General features: G+C 43.0%; 2 protein-coding genes and 1 non-coding gene across 5 annotated transcripts; 1 reads left to right on the forward strand and 2 right to left on the reverse strand.

The window, feature by feature from the left end:
* Positions 1–1,453: 1,453 nt before the first annotated feature.
* ANKRD37 (ankyrin repeat domain 37) lies at positions 1,454–5,405 on the forward strand. 2 transcript variants are annotated; one of them, XM_016211302.2, is made up of 5 exons: positions 1,454–1,640; positions 1,831–1,983; positions 2,803–2,894; positions 3,390–3,593; positions 3,840–5,405. In XM_016211302.2, coding segments are annotated over exons 1-5 (477 nt in total). In that variant the 5' UTR covers positions 1,454–1,613; the 3' UTR covers positions 3,841–5,405. The 2 variants fall into 2 exon arrangements, with proteins under 2 accessions (XP_016066788.2, XP_016066787.2); XM_016211301.2 differs by having other exon boundaries at positions 3,390–5,405.
* Positions 4,136–18,384, reverse strand: UFSP2 (UFM1 specific peptidase 2). Of its 2 annotated transcripts, XM_016211299.2 has the most exons (12): positions 18,212–18,384; positions 16,424–16,502; positions 15,641–15,824; positions 15,493–15,559; positions 13,079–13,236; positions 12,499–12,691; positions 11,051–11,197; positions 9,045–9,209; positions 8,713–8,837; positions 7,065–7,141; positions 6,059–6,183; positions 4,136–4,299 (listed from the first exon to the last, which is right to left on the reverse strand). In XM_016211299.2, exons 1-12 carry the CDS (start codon positions 18,254–18,256, stop codon positions 4,213–4,215), a joined length of 1,452 nt encoding a protein of 483 aa, XP_016066785.1. In that variant the 5' UTR covers positions 18,257–18,384; the 3' UTR covers positions 4,136–4,212. The 2 variants fall into 2 exon arrangements, with proteins under 2 accessions (XP_016066785.1, XP_016066784.1); XM_016211298.2 differs by lacking the exon at positions 18,212–18,384 and having other exon boundaries at positions 16,424–17,978.
* Positions 16,881–17,045, reverse strand: LOC148093628 (small Cajal body-specific RNA 1). The gene has a single exon (XR_015714146.1).
* Positions 18,385–19,751: the final 1,367 nt, after the last annotated feature.

Below are 19,751 nucleotides of genomic sequence, written 5' to 3' on the forward strand. Positions count from 1 at the left end.
CTGCCCTGCTGCCAATCAATCAGTAGAGACCACAACCCTGAAAGGACACACCTGGAAAACTCCTGAATATTCTACAGAGATCTTCCCCTGGGACCTCCCCTAAAATCTCCACCTTTAAAACCCTTAGGGGGTGCCTCTCCCCCTGGGGAGCAGCCCCCCCCATCAGCTTCCTCACTCCCAAGCACCAAGGGCCCTTCCTTTGCTTCTATAACTTGTTTCCTGAGCCCATGTCTTCTAGACATTACTTCTTCCACCTCTGTGATATTGGAAGTAAATGTTCTCCTATAGTTGGAGCCTTGGCTCTGAATCCTTTCCTAGGCAGGCCCCAGACACCAAGGCTGCGGAGCGCAGGTGGGGTGTGGCCCCGCCCACCCAACACCCGGACTCCCCGCCGCCTACAGCAGGTAGGAGCAACTCCCGGGGGGCTTTTTCCAGGGAAAGGAAATACAGGGCTGGAGCGTTAGTTTTTAGCTCGATTAATCTGGGGGAAAAAAGTGCTTAAGAAAAGACAGTCAAGAGATTATATATGCGTCCAAGGGCTACAATCTGAAGCCAGGACGTCTGCTGCGAAGGTTTTACAGAAAGGGACTGAAGCTAATCAGTAAAGAGCCCCGGGAGCCCCCCACCCCCGCCCCGCCCCCGCCCCCTCCCCCCCGCAGCTGGGGGCGGCCTGCGCCCCGGGGACGAGCCGTCGTCACAAACGCTGCGGCCCAGGCCCTCGCTTGACCCAGAACTGCCCCAGGGTCGGGGCCAACGCGTCTCCTCCCCGCTCCTGCCCCTTCCCCGACGGTCGCGGCGAGCTCAGGGGTGACAGCCGCGACTCCCAGCACTGCCCCGGGACACAAGTCCGCAGCGGCTTAGCCTGTCCCCAGGAGGGGACGCGACCACGGGGGGTTTATTCTACAGGATTCCCCCCACGGGCAAAAGGGTCGGGTCTGAGAAACGCGTCAATGTGGGGCGGGGCGGTCCTGGGGGAGCCTCCCCGCCGCTCACTTTCCACTCCTCCCCCGGCCCGGCCGCGTCCTGTCCTGTCCCGTCCTGTCCTGGGGCGGGTGGCAGGCGAGCCTGGGGCGATTTTGAACTTGAGGCCGAAGGACCTCGCGGTCCCCCCTCCCGAGCTGGGGCGGGGGCCGCGGGGCTGCTTACAGCTCCCCGCTTCCGGGTTACGTGCGACTCCCGCGCCTCCGCGGGGACCGAGGGCCTGGCGCGCCGCAGGGAGACGTGCCCAGCTCGGCGCCTCCGCGGCGCACGCGCACGGGGGCTCCCTGGGCGGCCTAGGGCCCCGCCCCGACGTGGGCGGGCCTGGCGCCTCCGTGGCCAATCGGATGGCCGATCGGCTGGCGGGCCCGCGCCGCAGCCTCCCCCTCCCCCCAGCCTGGATCCCGGTCGCATGTGTCAGTTGTTTGCGTACGTGCGGCGTCCGCGGGGCTGGAAGGGCCGGGCAGCCCGGGGTCAGGCGGCTGGGGCGCGGCGGCGACGGGCCGGCCCGCTGGCCCTGGCGATCTTTAAATGCTCCCGCACTTGGGCGGCTGGTGCACTTACCTGCCAGCCTGCAGCGAGGGCGCCCGCGCTCTGCACCCTCCAGGACTCCAGTCTCTTGCTTTAGGCGGGAAATGCTGTTGCTTGATTGCAACCCGGAGGTGAGAGTCGGGCCCCTTTTGCCCTGCGGGCTTAACCTTCCCGATGCCTGCTTTCCTGGGAGCGCTGGCGAGGGTGGCGGTTGACCGACCCCTGGGCACGGCGTCCGCAGAGGTGGAAGGCTTTCAGCCGCAGGACGGGGTGGGACTGGACGAAGGCGGGAGGGACGCTGGAGCTGCCCTCTCCCTGCAGGCGGACAGTCTGCAGCATCTGCTGGAGGCCGGCGCCTCGGTCAACGCACCCCCGGACCCCTGCGGGCAGGCGCCGGTGCACCTGGCCGCAGGTGGCGGCCGTGCTTGCCTCCTGCTCTGGCAGCGGCAGATGGGCGCGGACCTCAACCAGCAGGTAACCAGGGGACTGGCGGTTACCGCGTGCAACCCTCCCCCACCCCAGTCCGCGCACACCTTTCGGAGACGCCGGAATACTCAGTTCAGTTGTTAGAAACGTGTCTATAGCAGCGATGTCCAGCAGAAAGATGCGAGCCACGTACGCAGTTAACATTTTTGTTTGAGCCACATCAATGAAGTAAAACGAAGCGTGAGATTAATTTTATAATTTAAAACCAATTTATCCACAATATTATCATCTCAGTGTGTAATCAGTGTAAAACATTACTGATAGGTATTTTACATTTTCGTATGTTTTCTTAGTCTGGTGTGTATTTTATATTTACAGCACGTTTCAGTTGAGACCAGCTACATTTCAAGTGCTTGTTGGCCAAATATATGCCTACTGGCTACAGTTTCAGAAGGAGCAATTACTACGTTATCAAATTAAAAGTCTCAGTATAGCAGCTGTAATATTGCGAGGCATGCTCACGACTATTATAGTTTCCTACAGAATTTTTTTACGGGAGTCTGCATCTTCCATTGAATATTAAAGTACGCTGAATTTTAAATTTACTTCTGTAGAACTCTATTTTGCTTTTAGGCACTTAAATTTTAATGTATGTGGCTGTGGCTGTACAGGTTTTTAGTAATGAAAGCTTTGTATTTAGTAACATACCAAGTGAACCTTATAAGAAAAAAAAACTTGAATTTAAATATTCAGCCCAGTACAATGTAGGTCCAGCTAGCTTCCTCAAACAATAATTAGACTTCCCCCACCAACTTCCACAAGAAAGTGTTTTGGAGAGAGACTAAAACATATTGTGTTGTATTTAAGGATGCTTTTGGAGAAGCTCCACTCCACAAGGCAGCAAAAGTTGGAAGCCTGGAGTGCCTTAGCCTGCTCGTAGCCAGTGACGCCCAAACTGAGTAAGTGTCCAGCTCGGTGGCTTTAAATTGGACTAAAGGAATCAGACTTCCCACGCTTAATTACATGTGCTTTTAAAAGGGATGCTTGCCCAATCGATAACTTAGTGTCATCATTTAAGTGTTAACTCAGGCTGTTAATATGATACTATTCAAGTTGAAGTAAAAAGTCGCCCTTGAGTAACCCATTGTGGCAGTATCACACCTTAGCTTTGGTTTAGGAAAACCCCTTTATACAGGTTCTTGTTGAATTTCTTGGGTACTTACTCATTGTATTGAACACAGAATGCTCTTTCATTCACTCAGAACTGAAATGCCCACTCTGCTAGCCACTGAGGATTCCAGTGAGCAAAGATGGGATTTCTGCGCTTCCTTTACCTCTTCTGTTCTGCAGCCAACATTTGTATGAGTCCACAGCTCCTTTGCTACAAAGCTATATGTTAAAAGAGGCTAAACAATTGCCAACTTTTTAAAACTCGACTTTCATTTTAAATTCAGTTTATGTAATAAGAATGGGCAAACAGCCGAAGATCTTGCTTGGTCATATGGATTTCCAGAATGTGCCAAGTTTCTTACAGCAATTAAGCGTATGCAAACAAAAAAACCAAGTGAACGATCCGATAGAGATCACTGTGTTCCAGTGACCAGACAGAAACGAAGTTTCGGAAGTGCAGAAAATACAAGCGGGAAAAGGAAGTGTTGGTAAGTCACTCATAGTTTCTTCTTTCTTCCTCCTTCAAGGGTCTCTTATTTGGCACAGAGTTTATTGTTTCACTTAAATATTGGCAGTCTTATTTCTAGTACGTCTTTTTCATTCTTATTAACACATTTTGAGACTGGTTATAGAAACTACTAGTAATTTCTAGAAACCAAAGACTGTCCTCCATGGTGGAAGGTTGGGAAACCACCTTTTAAAAAGGTCCTTAATGTTAATATGTTTAACAACAGATGTCTTGTTGGCCATGAAGAGGTGTAAAGAGGCCTTCCCTTCGTGCAGATCTGCTCAGCTACAAGCCGTGGTCCGCCTCGCCAGGTGTGTGTAAACTCCTGAGAAGGAGGAGCGCTTTCTTCTAAGTGAAGATAACATTTACGAATACATGTATTTACATGCCTACAATATTTTGGTTGTACATGCTTTGTCTTGTGACTTATTAAAGGAATGTCTAAAGAATAAATTCTTTTTTTGTGTAGTATTTACCACCTTTGGAAAGAATCAAGGTTAAACTATTAAAGTGCACCCAGGATTTAACTTAGAATTAAACTTATTTTTTATTAACAAATTTATAATAAGCTTTACTACAGGCTTTGAGTCCACGATATTTTAAATAACGTTTGGCCGCTGAGGAAGACATAAGTTATAGTACGCGTCCTTGTTCCAGAAGTCTGGGCCCTTCCATCCACACCAGCCCTAGATTTGGGAAAAGGGAAAGGAAAGCATTTTACAAAGTTACAGGACTACGGGATCAAAGTTGTAACATTTATCTTGGAATAAGACTCTTTAAGTACATATATAAGTCAAAGATTCTAATTTGTATAAAGCATAGAGAAGTAATTTATTTGGGTCCATTTCAGATAGAATTAAAAAAATGTTAATCCTACTGTATTTAATCAGAAATCATTAAAAAAAGAAAAGCTTCCTTATGGTAACTGTTAACTCCAAATTCCACATTTTATTGATTCTGAGATGTGTGGTTTTGCCATTCTGGCAGTCAGTGGCATGGGACAGTTTAATTGGCAGTCTGTTCTTAGCAGTCCATAAAAGACTGTGATATGTACCATGCAGGCATCTCAGCTATGAGGAAATGTGGTCATGAGACATCTGAGCTTGCCCCTTGAGGGGCCTTTCCATGCCCTTCATTTTTCTCCGGCTGTAATCATTCCGCTTTCCATTCACATTGGTATTAATCCATTCCTCCAGCAGAGAAAATTACTTTCAAACAAAATCTCATTGTGAACATAAAAGTTAATCAAATTTCTTCTAGGGCCATTGATTTATTTTTTTAAAGACCCTGCTAACAACTGGGCTGGTTGTATGATTCTAAAATGAAATGCTCTGTTTGCTAAATACTTGTGAGGAGGCTAGTGAGGACCCCGAAAGTACCCCTGAGGGGCGATGAGCCCCGGTGTTACTCCTCACTCAGGGTACTGTCAGGGACCTGCAGTCAAATTCAAACTTCCTACAGAAGAGGGTGTTAGCTCTATTGTTTAGTGTGGAGGCCGGCAGGTTGAGGAGAGATGCTCTTTAGTTTTTTTCTTTTTCTGATGGCAAAAATAATAAATATTCAAATGAGATGAAAATAAAAAATTAAAAAACCCCTGCCCCAGTCAGTCCTACTGCTTCTGCTCCTAGCTGTTAAATTTGGTTTGTGTTTGAGACCTGTTTCTATACATAAATAAGCCTTATCTACTAGTTTCAACAAAACTTTCTTTAATAACTTTAATGTCATAAAATCTGTTTTCCTAATGATAAATAGAAAAAAAAACAGGTTTATACTATCTCTGTTTAATTTTTTTTTTTTTTAATGTATCTTTATTGATTTCAGAGAGAGGAAGGGAGAGGGAGAGAGGGAGACAGAAACATCAATGATGAGAGAGTCATTGATCGAGCCCACAACCTGGGCATGTGCCCTGACCGGGAATCGAAACCCGATCGCCTGGATCCTAGGTCGATGCTCAACCACTGAGCCACGCCCGGCCGGGCATATACTATCTCTGTTTAATCTTTTTGTGATCCATTTACACATGTGGACGTTCTCCAGGTATCCAGACTCAATTTTTTTTTTTTTTTAAAGGGAAGTGGGAAGAGAGGGTGCCCAAACCAGAAACTGACCGGAGTGGACAGGGTGCCACGCTTCTTTCCTTTGAGGTGACTGGCCCGGGAATATCAAGCAGGAAAGCTCCACAAGAGAGAGGCAGACCTTCCCTGTGGCCCCGGTATAGACTGAATATTTGTGACTCTTCAAAGTTCATAGGTTGAAACCTAACCTCTAATGTGATGGTATCTGGAGGGTGGGGCCTTTGGAAGGTGACTAGATAAGAGGGGTGGAGCCCTCATGAGGAGGGCTGCCCCCAGTTTATTATCTGACCTTCTGTTAACAGCCAGTTTACTATCCTTTGGTTCTAGTTTCTTTGTCTTCTCTCTAAATTTGTGTTCAACAGATACTTACCTTTTCCAAAATAACCTGCAGATCTTCAGCGCCTGTATAATGTGGATCTAAAATCAGAAATTTTATCTGCCCTGTAATCTCATTCCATGCAACTCCCAGTATTGTGTGGGCCAAAACTCCTCCCCCTAGAGAAGAGGAAATATGAAATATGAGAGGGCATACGTTAATCTCAACTTCCTATTCAATTTCAATTTTAAAAAGATCGCTTTGCCTATTAATTGATCTAACAGCATTAAAATTTACTAGTCTACATTGTAAAAGATCAGTCAAATATACTCTGAAAAGATCAAATTAAATCTTTAAGACAGAAAAGATATAATCATATCTGTAATCATCAGGGTTATATTCCACTCCCGTATCAATGGAATTGCCTACACTGGATTTAGAAGGGGCCATAGAGGGTCCAAACTCTTCCCACCAGAGTAAGTCACCGCTGTGGTCCGACCCCAGCAGACGGCATGCTGCCTCTGCTCTGAGGACGGCCAAAGAGGCAGCCATCCACTCCTGCAGTTCTTTCTGAAATTCAGCTGAAATCTGCCTTCCTCCGTTTCCTGCACACCCATTTTACCTTTCCTCTGCCATCACACGATAAATTTTGTTCCTCGTAGAATATGAATCTTTAGATCAGCGAATCCAATCCTCTTATTTTACACGTAAAGCCCAGAGAGATTAAGCAATTTGCAATCAGGTAACACTGCTGGCCAAGTTAGTGACACAGCCATGACATGATGCTCAGTGAGTGACTGTGGCCTCTTTTCCATACCACTTTCAACTCTTTATATGAACACAGTTATCATTTACCTTCTCTTCCGGTTATTAAAATCTTTTTTCTAACTTCTGCCTTGCACATTTTAAAATAAATATGAGAGGTCAGTCTGTATGGTGTAAAAGCTAATTTTAAAATGGTTTAAAATGACTGATTTTACGTGACATTCAACATTTATACTAATGGTAAGCTTTATATTTTCTCCACACTAAGGAGCCCAGGATGTCCAAAACCCCGTACCGATCATCACTGGAGTCCCTTCACTCTGGAAGTGATTGGCCAGTGCCCGTCCCTGCGAGGCCATTTCTGAGCCCTGGCTGGAGAGAAATCATTTTCCATTAGATGAATCATTTCTAATACTAAGTTCACATAAATGAGCTTAGGAACCAATGTTTTCTACATTTTTGTTTTCTCTTTTGGTTAAAAAGCCCCTCAATATGAATTTAAATACAAATAAGTGGTAGGAAATTGATTGAGAGCAAGTGAAAGCACTATAACCTTTCTAAACATTTAAGGCCACTAAGTATGCTAGGAAAGAAGCAATGCCACCTGGATTCACTTCTGGAACTGCACAAAGAGGGTCTGGATTTTTAACAAGGGATTGAAAGTGGTCACCTTGATACCCAGGGGGCTCCTATGCGTGGATTGAGTTTTAGAAGAATCAGCTTTAAGTCCTGGGTCTTGTCTTCTTGCTGTCAGACTCTGAGTCTGTATGTCCTCACCTTTAAATGGGACCAATAATACCTGCCCTGTCTACATGGCAGGGGAGTGCAGGGCTAAAACAGGCAATGTCTGCGCAGACAATGTGAAAAGTACAAAATGTCTGCAAGTACATTGTTTTTATTTAATTTTTTTTTTTTGATTTGAGAGAGGATGGGAAAGAGAAACATCGAGTTGTTGTTCCACTTATTTCTGCATCATTGGTTGATTCCTCTCTGTGCCCTGACTGGAGATCAAACCCGCAACCTTGGCGTATCGGGACGATGCTCTAACCAACTAAGCTACCTGGCCAGGGTGACAACATATTATTTTTAGTGAATATTTCAATGTTCTGTACAATTTGTACTGTTGAGAAGACAAAGAAAGACGGACAGATGGAGATTTTTTTTTAGAATGGAGGTGCCAGGTGGTGTTAAACCTTAGCTCTTGCTGTAAAGAATGTAATATTTTAATGTACCCAAACTTCCACTGTTTAATCACCAGATATTTCACTGCTTGATCTGTCATTTATTTCTTCATTAGCACTGATTTCCACAGCCAATCCAGACTATAATAGTGAAACAAGATAAAGTACTTGGTCAAATAACGATAATGTTACTGTATTTACCAAGGCTGCCCTAATAGAAAATGTATTTAAAACAGCTCACAAAAGGAAGAAGCTAGGTATGGTCCCAGAAATCAATCTTGTTTAATTTAGATTTGCTCATAGTTTAGTGCTGGAGTTATGGTTAAGCTATATTGGAAAAAGTGAAATGAATATATTATATATATTATTTGGACACATTATTAGTTTAAAGTGAAGGAGATAAACAAAAAGGTCAGTCATAGATCAACATTTGATTTTCTCCTTTCAAGACTTTCTAAAGTCTTGAGCATAAAAACTTGATTTTCTTTAACTACACTCAAAGTTGACATATATCCAAGTTTTTTTCTCCTCGCTAAAATTAGGCCTCAACCATGTAAGTATGTATTACAGATCATAAACTCTAAAGTCGTCTAAAAATTAACTAAAAAAAAAATTGGGGGTTAAAAAATGAGATTTATAATACAATGAGGCAATGAAAGGAGGGAAAACAAATGCAGGGGAAAGATATAATTTTTCTGTTATTTTAATAAAGTGACAATCTCACTTTGAAATGATCTCTCTACTTTCTTACAGTGTCCTTACCTGACAAACAATATTTTTGAAGTTATGCCAATCAGTTGGTTCAGTACCAGCTGTACCTCGATGGAGCCAATCCACTGCCGTGATCCCACAAATGTTGCTGGTTTGTCCCCGGCATCAACTAGAGCCTTTTTTTGTATCGAAAATACAAAATAATAATAAAAACCATACACAAGACAGCTATTAAAAATTACACTTAGGGCATTTTCCATGATTACCAGGATATTTTTTCCTTCAAAACAGAAACAAGTCTGAACCATGAGGTAGTAATTATTAATGGTATATTAAAGGCTCATGAAATGTACACTGAGCATGTAAAATGGCATGTTCTGTACCTGCTGGATTTCTCTGTGTGTGGGAATGGCTCTCTCCGTGTATCCTTGGTGTTTGAACCAAGAGCAGATGGTCTGCAGAGATCGATAGGCGCAGCCCCAGCCATTGTCATCCATCCGATCCTGCATGTAATGGTGATAACCGTACATGCCCTGGACCGTGTAGACCTAGATGAAAAGAAGGAACAGTCAATATTGACTCAGAGAGATGCATTCTATACATATTCCCGAGCCATGTCTACTGTACTCAGAGCCAGACTGTTACTTTAGTTCCTTATGAAAGTGCCTTCACGGAACTACAGTTGAACATTTTACCCTCCTGGGTTTTTATTAAATGTCCCACGTCCTTACCAAGGGCTGTAAGGTTTGGCAAGTCCTGCCTTCTGGCTTCCTCTCCGACTTCATCTCCTACCACTTCCCCCTGTTGCTTGCTCTGCTTTAAGTTCAGGTAAGTCAGGGGCAATCTGATATCAGAGCCTATGGTTCTCTCTGCTTGGAATACTCTTTCCCCAGATAATTTCAGAGCTCGCACCCTTACTTCACTCAGTTCTCTGTTCAAATGTCAGAAGCCTTCCCTGATGATCCAACCCAAAAGCAGCATGTTCATTCCCTCACCACCCACCCTGCTCTGTCTGTCACTCTATCCTGTAGCTCTCTAATAGAGATAATGAACCCATTTCATTGTAAAAAAAATCAATCATTTATTTAGTACCTTCTGAGTGTATGGCACTTTGTAAGGAACTATTAAGAACGAAAACAATATATGATAATATCTACCCTAGAGGAGTTCCAAATATAGCCTGAGAGAAAACATTTATAGAATAACCTACTAGAAAACCATCAAGTTTTATTGTTTGAGAGTCTAAGTTTTGTATTTCCTCTTCTGTGATTCTATGACTGTGACAGAGCAAGATTTTAAACTAGAAATAGGCCTCAAGATTTCCTCCTACTATAAGCAAAATAAAAGAAAGCCCTTAGATCACTGATAAGTTAAAAGACACATTTGTATCAAGTAACAGTGAGTGCCCAGCCTAGTCTCTCTACGGGAAGCTGGTCTGCCCACAGCTCTTGCAGACGGAACTGCTGTCCCAAGCGCACTCTGATGGCGAGGACTAGCAGTGGGCCCCTAACTCCTCTAGGTAGACACTGTATCAGATATTCATTTTTACTTATTTCCTTACAAAGCATCTGGAGACTCAGCGGGTACTGAGTAAATGCCATGACAAGATGGCCAATTGAGCATCCTGTCTTGGGAATCTGAAGGTGCAGAGTGAATGGGGCAGAAAGGAGCAGGGAATGAAGCTGAAATAATGCATAAATGAGCAGCTACGAGGAAGAGTAGGAAAAGTTATAGAGGAGCGGCAACACTGAGGAAACAAACAGAAGCTAAGAGGCTGAGAGAAGACAGTAAAGGGAAGAACAGGCCAGTTAGGATCAAAAGCAGACACAGCAGGAGAAAGGCCATTGAGGAGTCAGTGTAGGCCTGAGACTCAGGCAGCTGCTCTGTTCTGAGGCCAGCTGTACAAACATCCCTATCTTGGATGTCACAAGATCTTTTCTAATTGGCCTACGTGCATCCTTAAAGGAACCCTTCCCCCACACTCCTTATCTCAGCAACCTTTAGTGAAGATTTACCCTTTGCAAGCAGGTACATGCTGCGCAGAAAACATTGTAGTATCTTATTAGACTGCAGCTAGGGTGCGGTTTGGGTAGAATATGCCCTTAATTAGCATGATTTCTCAGCTTCAAAATGAAAGTGAAATGCGAAAAGTCTTAAAAGAAATTGGGGAATGGAATTTTAGTAGATGAAATGTGGGGCATACTATCCCTAACCTTTTTAGAGTACTACCTACTGCTATCTTAAGCACTTGATTATTAAAAGAAATGGATGGTAAATTATGTTTTAGGGATGACATACATTATGAATCAATCCTTACAAACTCCACTGGGGACAAAAAACGAATGACATTAATGACCAATTGACCCTCATAAACAATTCTTAAACTTACCATACCAGTCTCGATGTTGGGTGGACTGAGATAAGTGTGTGGGTTTCTAATGTAACCATCTTTGTATGGCTCATCTGGAAAGTGATAAGCATTAGACCTTTTGAAATAAGGCCTGTCATGAGGCAGATTGAAGAGATCATGTAACTCCTAAATGAAATCAGAATTGATAGGAAAGAACAGAAAAAAGGCTAAACAATTTAGATTTCTAGTCAATAAATAAACTAAAGATGTAAAACAGAAAATTAACTATATATTGCTTGTAAAAGTTATCAAACACACTTATGATTTAATCCACTATGGTCAAAGAGGGTGAGAATAAACTAAAACCAAACAAGATTTATTTTTGCATGGCTATGTATATGGGTAGAGACTGGAAGGGAACAGAGAAAAATGAAAATAATTTGTTAAATGTGAGAGAACTGAGGTAATTTAAAATTAATTATCTGTTATAACACAGTCTGTTAACATATATCCAGGATAAAGACTGGTTTTGAAACAGGCTTGTGAGTAAATTATAACTAACAGTGATATAATTATTTTAAAGTGTTTTTAAAAATCATGCCTAGAGTACTTAAAATTATAAGGGGTAGTGATCAAATTTCAGAGTAGAAATTGGTGGTATGAAACCAACCAATATGGCATTGAAATAAAAATACACATGGCTAAAATGCAAAACTATTCCCAATTGTATAAAAATGTGTAATAGTTACTTTGAGAAGTTTAACATTCTCTCTCTCCATCTCCTGTGCACTCCAGCAGTCTGAGTGGGGCCGGCAGCTCAAGCAGCTGCCTCCCTATCAGTTCATCTAGCGCAGACACAGAGGGTGGGAGTATCGCCCTCCTCTCGGCAGATCAGGAAGGTGCGCCCACCTTACACACTGCTGGTGCCGGGCGGGGCCACACGTCAAACACATGTACTCTAAAACCAGTCATTTTGCCAGTAAACCTCATTTCTTTGAGTGCCCATCATGTTTCTTTCAAATGCCTCCAATAAAACTCAAATAAGCCTGGGAAGTGGGGGAGGGATGGACTATTGTTATAAATCCCAATAGAATTAGTATAAATCCTCATTTCCCTTCCCTACTGTAATCTTGTCTCTTTCACAAATTTGAAAGTAATGAAAGGGAAAAGGGAGTGATCAACACTCACCAGCTTCTCTAGGTATATAACAACCTTTTCAATCCTTTATTTCATTATGTAAAAATAAAAAATTTCATGGAACATATGATCCACACTGAGCATATAAAATTAAAATGTTACATACGGGTTTTACCTATTTTTGACTCATCATACTTAAAAAAATTCCATGAGAACAGAAATTAAATAATATATAAAATAGTCTGTTTCCACACTTCAAAATTAAATCATAAAATAATTTCCATTTATTAAAAATATGATAAAATGAATGACAGTCATACTTTTTCTAAGAATACATGACTTGCTCTTACCTTTCTATAGGCCTGCAGCTGCCCATCTGGAATTCCTGATGGATATGAAATTGTTACAAGATTTTTTTGCCCCGGTAATAAAAAGTGCAATGGTTCAGGGACCACAATAGATGTTCCTTTCATATATTTCAAAATGCACTTTTCCATATCAGTTAGCTGATTATGAATTGCATCCACTAGAAGTTTACGAACTCTGCAGGGGGAAAATATACAAGTGCATTAACAGAAGTTATAGTGGCTATGATCAATGATAAATGAAAGTGTGGAGTTAATATATCCCTGATGTAGTAGTAAAGAAACTTGATTGAGCCAGGTTTATTAAAGGAAGTCTAATTATGAAAAGTTAAATAAACTCTGTGTAGATAAAGGGAAAGCCCTATATCTAGGTTTTGCAGACAACACTATTTCCTCCAATAAACATTTAATTGCTAGATGACTCTTAGCTTAATTTACAAAAAGGGAGTAAGTTATACTAAACAACTACCACGCTGGATATGCCTACATGATACTTTAAAGTGGACTCTGGTTACTCTGGGCAGGATCCTCACTGAACAGGGCAGCAGTACCATAAAATACGTACTTGCCCCACGCTTCCTCAGGAGCAACAGACAACACTGCATCTACTGGTAAAGTCATGGTAACGTAGTGGTGTCCTCCGCTTTCTCTTTCAATGACGGGGGTGACGGCGGCCAGAGAGGTTGACATTTCCAGCATGAGATCTATGTTTACTATTTGATGCTATAAAGATAAACGGTAACAGTCAACCTATCACACATTGACCACTAAACACAAAGGACTTTTTAAGGACCAAAGCTACATTACAGTAAATTGTTTAAAAGCTCAAATCTTATCTTAACAAAAATTCTTTTCTGCTTCAAAATAATGTGAGGAGAGGTGGACAGTGAGTGGGGAGTGAAGATGAAATCAGACTGACTCTGTACTGCTAAACATTAAAGCTGGTATAGACTCACCAAGGCTCATTATACTATTCTCTCAACTTCTGGATAGAATTAAATAAAAAAAAAATCAAATAAGCAAGATACAATAACCTCACACTGAAAGAACTTTTAAACTATATACCCCTGCTCTAAAGACATAAAGAACTATAACAAATATTGAATTCTATTACTAGGATTGATTTTGGCAGTGGCATGGAATAAGAATTCTGAAAATACTTTTTTTATATTGAATAAATGTTGCAAAATAGTGAGGATACTGGAAGCCAGGTTTCTTACTGGGAAAAGGTTAGGAACTGTGTAAAGGTGAAACAGAACTGGAGGTATAAATATGATTTACAGAGATAAATATGAGTGTAAGTGTTGTGTGTGTGTATGAAGAGTGTGGATTTATAGGTGTGTGTGCTCCTTGGAGAAATGGCTGACTCCTGAGTTTGATCAGCCTGAACAGCCTGTGGAAGAAAGTAGGAAGTTCTGAAAAATAGTGTCAAAAAACACTGGAGCTAGCGTGAAAAAGTTTCTGTTGGCCAAATCTTGGAATATGTGAGCCTCAAAATAACTAACAGTAACAGATTGTAACGCATTGCATAGAGTAAGGATCCATGCCTCTGTGCAGATAACACATAAATAAGGGAAAGGAAAAGCTCTCCTCACAGTATAACCTCATCTCATAAACAAAGGAGATGATAAAAGTATCTTCCCAGGAGATACTTCCTAATTGTAAAGGAAAAACCAGTACTTCACAGGAAGCCAAGCGGCAGGTACCACACTAAGTGATCACAGCGAGTATCACCCACGCTAGGACAGCACGTACCCCTTTAATACCATGTGCTGAGGACACACGGGACCTCTGTGGTACTCCCACCACCAGTGCACAACCTGAATTTAATCATGACGAAGAGTGAGACAGATCCACCCTGAGGGACATCCTGCAAAATAACTGACCTGCACTCCTCACAATGCTAAGCTGCAAACATTGGTCATTCTCAAATAATTATTTACAGACAACAATTTTGTGTACACTTCAGACTGGTAAAACTAACAGCTCGTGGGACACCTCACTGGTATCTAACATAACATGACCCAAACCAACCTCATGTCTTCCCCAACTTCCGTTTTTACTCAAGCAGGAAAATGGTCATCCCACCTCCAATTAGTTTCCAAGTCCAATCCGTTTGATCCCCTAAATATCTCTTGTATCCTTTCCCTCCTCTCTCTTACCATAGCGACTAGTTCAGTTCGGCTTCTCCTGAAATGTCCCCTGCCCACCTCTCAACCTCCCGTCCACCCTATTTCCCCTACCAGCCTGGAAAAACATTACTGTCAAATTAATTTCACACAACTTCCTGCCTTGAAGAAGTAGCTCCATTTTTTTAATCTCCAATAACTGGCAAAGTCTGTGACACATGGCAGGCAGGTACTCAATAGTACTGGTTCAAAAATCAACAGAACCAAGAACAGTATGGTCCTGGGGGGGGTGTGGCTCAGTTGGTTGGGCGTCTTCCAGTGCACCCAAAGGTTGCTGGTTTGATTGCCAGTCAGGGCACAAGCCTGGGTTGCAGGCTCGATCCCCAGTAGGGGGTGTGCAGCAGGCAGCCGATTGAGATTTTGCTCTCACGTCAATGTTTCTCTCTCTCCCTCTCCCTTTCTCTAAAAAAATACTTTTAAAAAAGAACAGTGTGAAGAAAAGTAAATCATTTAGTATTTACCATCTCACTCAGCATAATGTGTCACAGTCATGTTTCAGAATGATTCCTTTTTATTTTTAAATAATTTGTAAATGTACTCAAGCTGTTTTATTTTTGCAGGAATAAAGAAAGCATTCAAAAAAATTTAAGATAAGTACTATAATGGGACCAAAGTTTAGATATGAAAAAAAAAGAGAGAGAGAACTTCTGGCATGTCATTTATCTTTCTGGACCTCAATAATCTGGCCTGTAAAAACTAAGAGAGATGGAATAAATAATTTCTAAGGTCTCAACTCCAAATTCAAGGTTTGTTGTTTTTTTACCACTAAGAAGACAGGTGAGTTGCTTACCACGTCTGATAACTTTTTGTCTTTCTTTCTCATGAATTTTCGTTTTGTATCTTCTTCTTGTTCAAATCTAAATTTTTAACACACAAAGATGTTTATAATATGAAATGACATTTTAAAAACATTTCCAGCAATCTTCAAACATACTCACTGGATAAAGCGCATTATGGTCTTACAAGCAGAACTATCAGTCAGTTCTCTGGGAACGGTGTTTCTGTCACTGTTGGGCCACATATACACTGAACTGTGGCAAATTCTGAACACCAGTGCATTTGAAGAAAGCTTGTTTGACAGGTCACTCAACACATGCTTTAGTGCTTTCTTGATAAAAATTTCTAAATTCAAAGAATATAAATAGAAGTTGAGAAAAATTTTAAACTTTTCAAATGAATGCTTCCAAACACACAAAAGTAGAAGTAAAACTGACTCCCAAATATCCATTCCCCAGATTCAATAATTATAAAACATTTTTGCCTTTCTTTTTAAAAAATTGAGATAAAATTCATAGACCATAAAATTCATTCTTATAATGAGTACAGTGCAGTTGCTTTTAGTATACTCACAAGGTTTTATAATCATCACTCTCTAATTCCCCAAAATTTTGATAACCCCAGAAGAAACTCTGGACCTCTGAGCAGTCATTCCTCATTCCCCCTACACTTACCGATGGCAATTGCTAATCTTTTTGTCTTTATAGATTTGTCTATTTTGGACACTTCATATAAATGGAATCATGCATCATGTGGCCTTGTGTGTCTGGCTTCTTTCACTCAGCATAATATTTTCAAGACTAATTCATTTAATTTACTAACCTATATGGTCTTAGACAATTTATCCTATCTCCCACTCAGTTTCATTCACAAACTGGTGAGAACCTCAATATAGTTCATCATCAATTTTATAATTCAAAAGGAGAGTTTTTGGACAGACCTACCATTAGCAGTAGCTAGCTGAAAAGCTAGTTCAAGGCCTCCTCTTATTCTGAAGAGTATATCCATAGTCTCTGAAATCACCTGAGACAAATGAAGCAAAAATTCCACTGTGAAACAAAACAAACTCATCCTCATATAAATTACAGTCTAACTGAGCTTAGGTTAAGGCACTAATTAACCTTGACTTTTCAAATTTCATGAGTTAATTCTTTGTTTTATGAAGAAAAACAAAACACAACACCCTAAATTCTAAATCAGCGGTTCTCAACTTTTGTCTCACACTGGAATCCCCTGAGAAACTTAAACTACTGATACCTGGGCGGCACCCTTAGAGATTCTGATTGAGTCTAGGCCTACGGACATTTAAAAGCTCCTCCAAACCAGTGATTCTACTGTGAAAAAACTGAGGCCCACTGCTCTAAGACCATGTTTCTATATTTTTCTCTTTTCTTTTTTTCCAGTTGTGCCACTGAGCAATAACTCAGAGTGTGACTTTCCACACTGGGCTTAAAGACTCAAGGCTTTTGTTTTAATATTGCACTTCTTGGACCCAGCTATCACCACACATCACAAGCCTTTGACACAAGGCTAGGATATAGATAGCTCGGTTAGTATCAAGTGCTATAAGACCACAGTTCTAAATTATAGTCTTAACAATGGGTTTAACAATAACACGAAAACATCAATGGTAAAGAACTAGTTTAACAATGAGACAAAAACACTGAACCTAATATAATAATACTTGGTGGTCAAGATGATGAGAGAAAACTAATACATCGCTAATGGTAGGAGTATGAATTGTAGAACTTTACATAAGGCAAGGTGGTGATAAAAACCAATAGCCTCATATTCACATTCTTGGAGTAAGTCTGCATTTAAAAATTTAGTCTAAGATTCAGGTATAGGATGTTAACCTAAATGTCAACAATAGGAGATGGGTTAGATAATTATGAATAATGAATATTATACAGCCATGAAAAAATCATACTTTAGAATATTTCACAGCATAGGAAAATACTTGCAACTTATAAAGGGAAAAATGCACTTGTAAAATGGAATCTATCAGCAGTTCTTAATTTGGGTCCATATGCTGAGTTTAGGTGGCTGATGACTTATGATGAATGACATGTACCATTTTGTTGGAGGCAGGAGAGGAGGAGAACCTCTGGGAAGAGGCTTCAAAGAATTCGTCGAGTCTCAAAATATTTTCCAAAAAGGCTGAAGAACCACACTACGTACGTAGTAAGAACACTATTTTGAAATAAATAAGTAAGTACTAACACTTACTGAGCTCTTAAAATGTAAAAGGCACGGTGCTAAGTGATTGGACAAAGATTAATCCTCAGAACACTCTGAAGCAGGTGCCCTTACTGTTCTTCTCATTTACAAACCTCTTGCCACATTTTTTAAAGGGTGATTTTTTTTTTTTAATTTCATAAATTGTAACCTGTTGAAAGGTCATATACCCTTTGCCCCTAATTCTACTTCTGGGAATTTGGTCTAAGAAAATGATCAGAAAAGTTCAAGACAAATTTAGCTTCAACGTTGTCCACTTATTGTCTTGTTCATCATAGCGCCTCACCCCCCAAAACCCCACCTAACTGGCTACCAATAAGAAGCTGGCCGAATAAAGACCACCACCGTACAAAAATACTATGCACCCATTTGAGAGAAACAGATTTAACGGCAATAAAAGATACTGAAGCAGATAAAAGTTAAAAGGACAGGCAGGAACAAATTGGACTCGGTGACTTACTGGATGACTTTGCACAATTTAACTAACCACTCACGTCTTCTGGACTCTTCTGTAAAGTTGGGAAAATAGACAACTTCATAGGACGGTTGTAAAGATTCTATAAAAGATCATATGCGAAAGCACTAGAGTCTCCCTAGACTTCTGAAGAAATACTATTTAAGCAGAGATTGGAAGGGTCGGCAGGAATGAGTATGAACAATTCCAGAGGAAAGACGGGGTGGGGGTGAAGACCCCTTCCCGGCGGGGCGCAGGCTGGGGAAGGTCTGCTGGAAAGACCACGCGGGAGAGACCAGGCAGCTGGTCAGATGGCGGCGGCACGGCCAAGGCCGGCGGGCGCGCGGGGAGTGGGAATTCACAGCCACTTAGAAGTGGGCTCCGCAGGGCTTGACTGTTGATCAGATGCGCAGGAGTTGAGCCGAGGGAGGTGTCAAGGAGAACACGCAGCTTTCTGGGTGCACGACACGGTGGAGGTGGCTCAGGTACCCGAGGGGGGGGCACCGGAGGAGGGGCAGGTGTGGGGCGCAGGGAGGCGGAGACGGGCGTTTGAGATCCATGCGCTATCCGCCTAGATATGTGGACCACGAGTCCAAAATAAAGGTCTCAGCTGAAAACAAACGTTTGGGAGAAGGCATAGGGTGTAAGGAAGTGTCGACACCATCACAGGCAGGACGGGGACCTGGAGGACCCGGCCGAGCACGTCCACGGCAGGGAAACCGGAAGCGTGACATCCCTGGAACTAAGGGAGAAGGCTATCTGCAGAAAGGTATTCAGCCTTCCCAGGGACGCTCCTTCAAAACCTTCAAAAACGCCGAATAACCCCTCGTCCTCAAAAGGCATTCGTAAGGAAGAGGCGCGGGGAGCGCGTGTCCAAAGGCGGGTGAGCGGGGCCACGTCCCTGCGGTCCCCGCCAGGAGGCGCAGGGCAGGGCGGCCCCGCCTCGGAGCTGGCAGCTGCCATCGTGGGTCCCGGACGACCAGCTCCTTCCCAGAGCTGCGGAGCCGCAGTCGCGGCGGCCGCCAAGGCCCCAGGGGAAACGCCGGGGTCGGTGACCGCAGACGTACTCACCATGGCTGCGACGTGGCGAGGACCCGGCCGCCGCCTTCCGCCCGCGAGCTCCCCAGGCTGGGCCCGGACCGCGTCGCCGAGGGGCGGGGCCTGGGAAGGCCGACTACAACTCCCAGCATGCTCCGCAGCTGCGGCATGGGCCGTACCACTTCACAGCTCCCGGCAGAGAGTAGGGGGGCGGGGAGCAGGGGTATAACTGTACCTAACTTTACAACAAACTTTATTAAAGCTTAAAGTTAAATTTTATTTGTTGTGTCACGCGCATCCCAACCCACTCCTAAGTCTTTCCGCGTGTCCCTCGCTGCGGATTCGAGGTCTCCCCGTGTCCTCCCGTGGCGTCCTTGGAATGGATCCTCCCGTTCCCCAGGCAACGCGTCTGGCTAAACCCGGCTGGGCGCCCGGCGTGCGGCTCCCGCCCGGCGAGGTCCCGCGTGGGAACGCATGCGCGACGCTGGCTCGCCCTCCTCGTCGCTCCTGCGGCTGACTTAACCCGACGGCAGCTGAGACGA

This window comes from Miniopterus natalensis, chromosome 2 (assembly GCF_054644295.1).
Source record: "Miniopterus natalensis isolate mMinNat1 chromosome 2, mMinNat1.hap1, whole genome shotgun sequence".
Lineage (NCBI taxonomy): Eukaryota > Metazoa > Chordata > Mammalia > Chiroptera > Miniopteridae > Miniopterus > Miniopterus natalensis.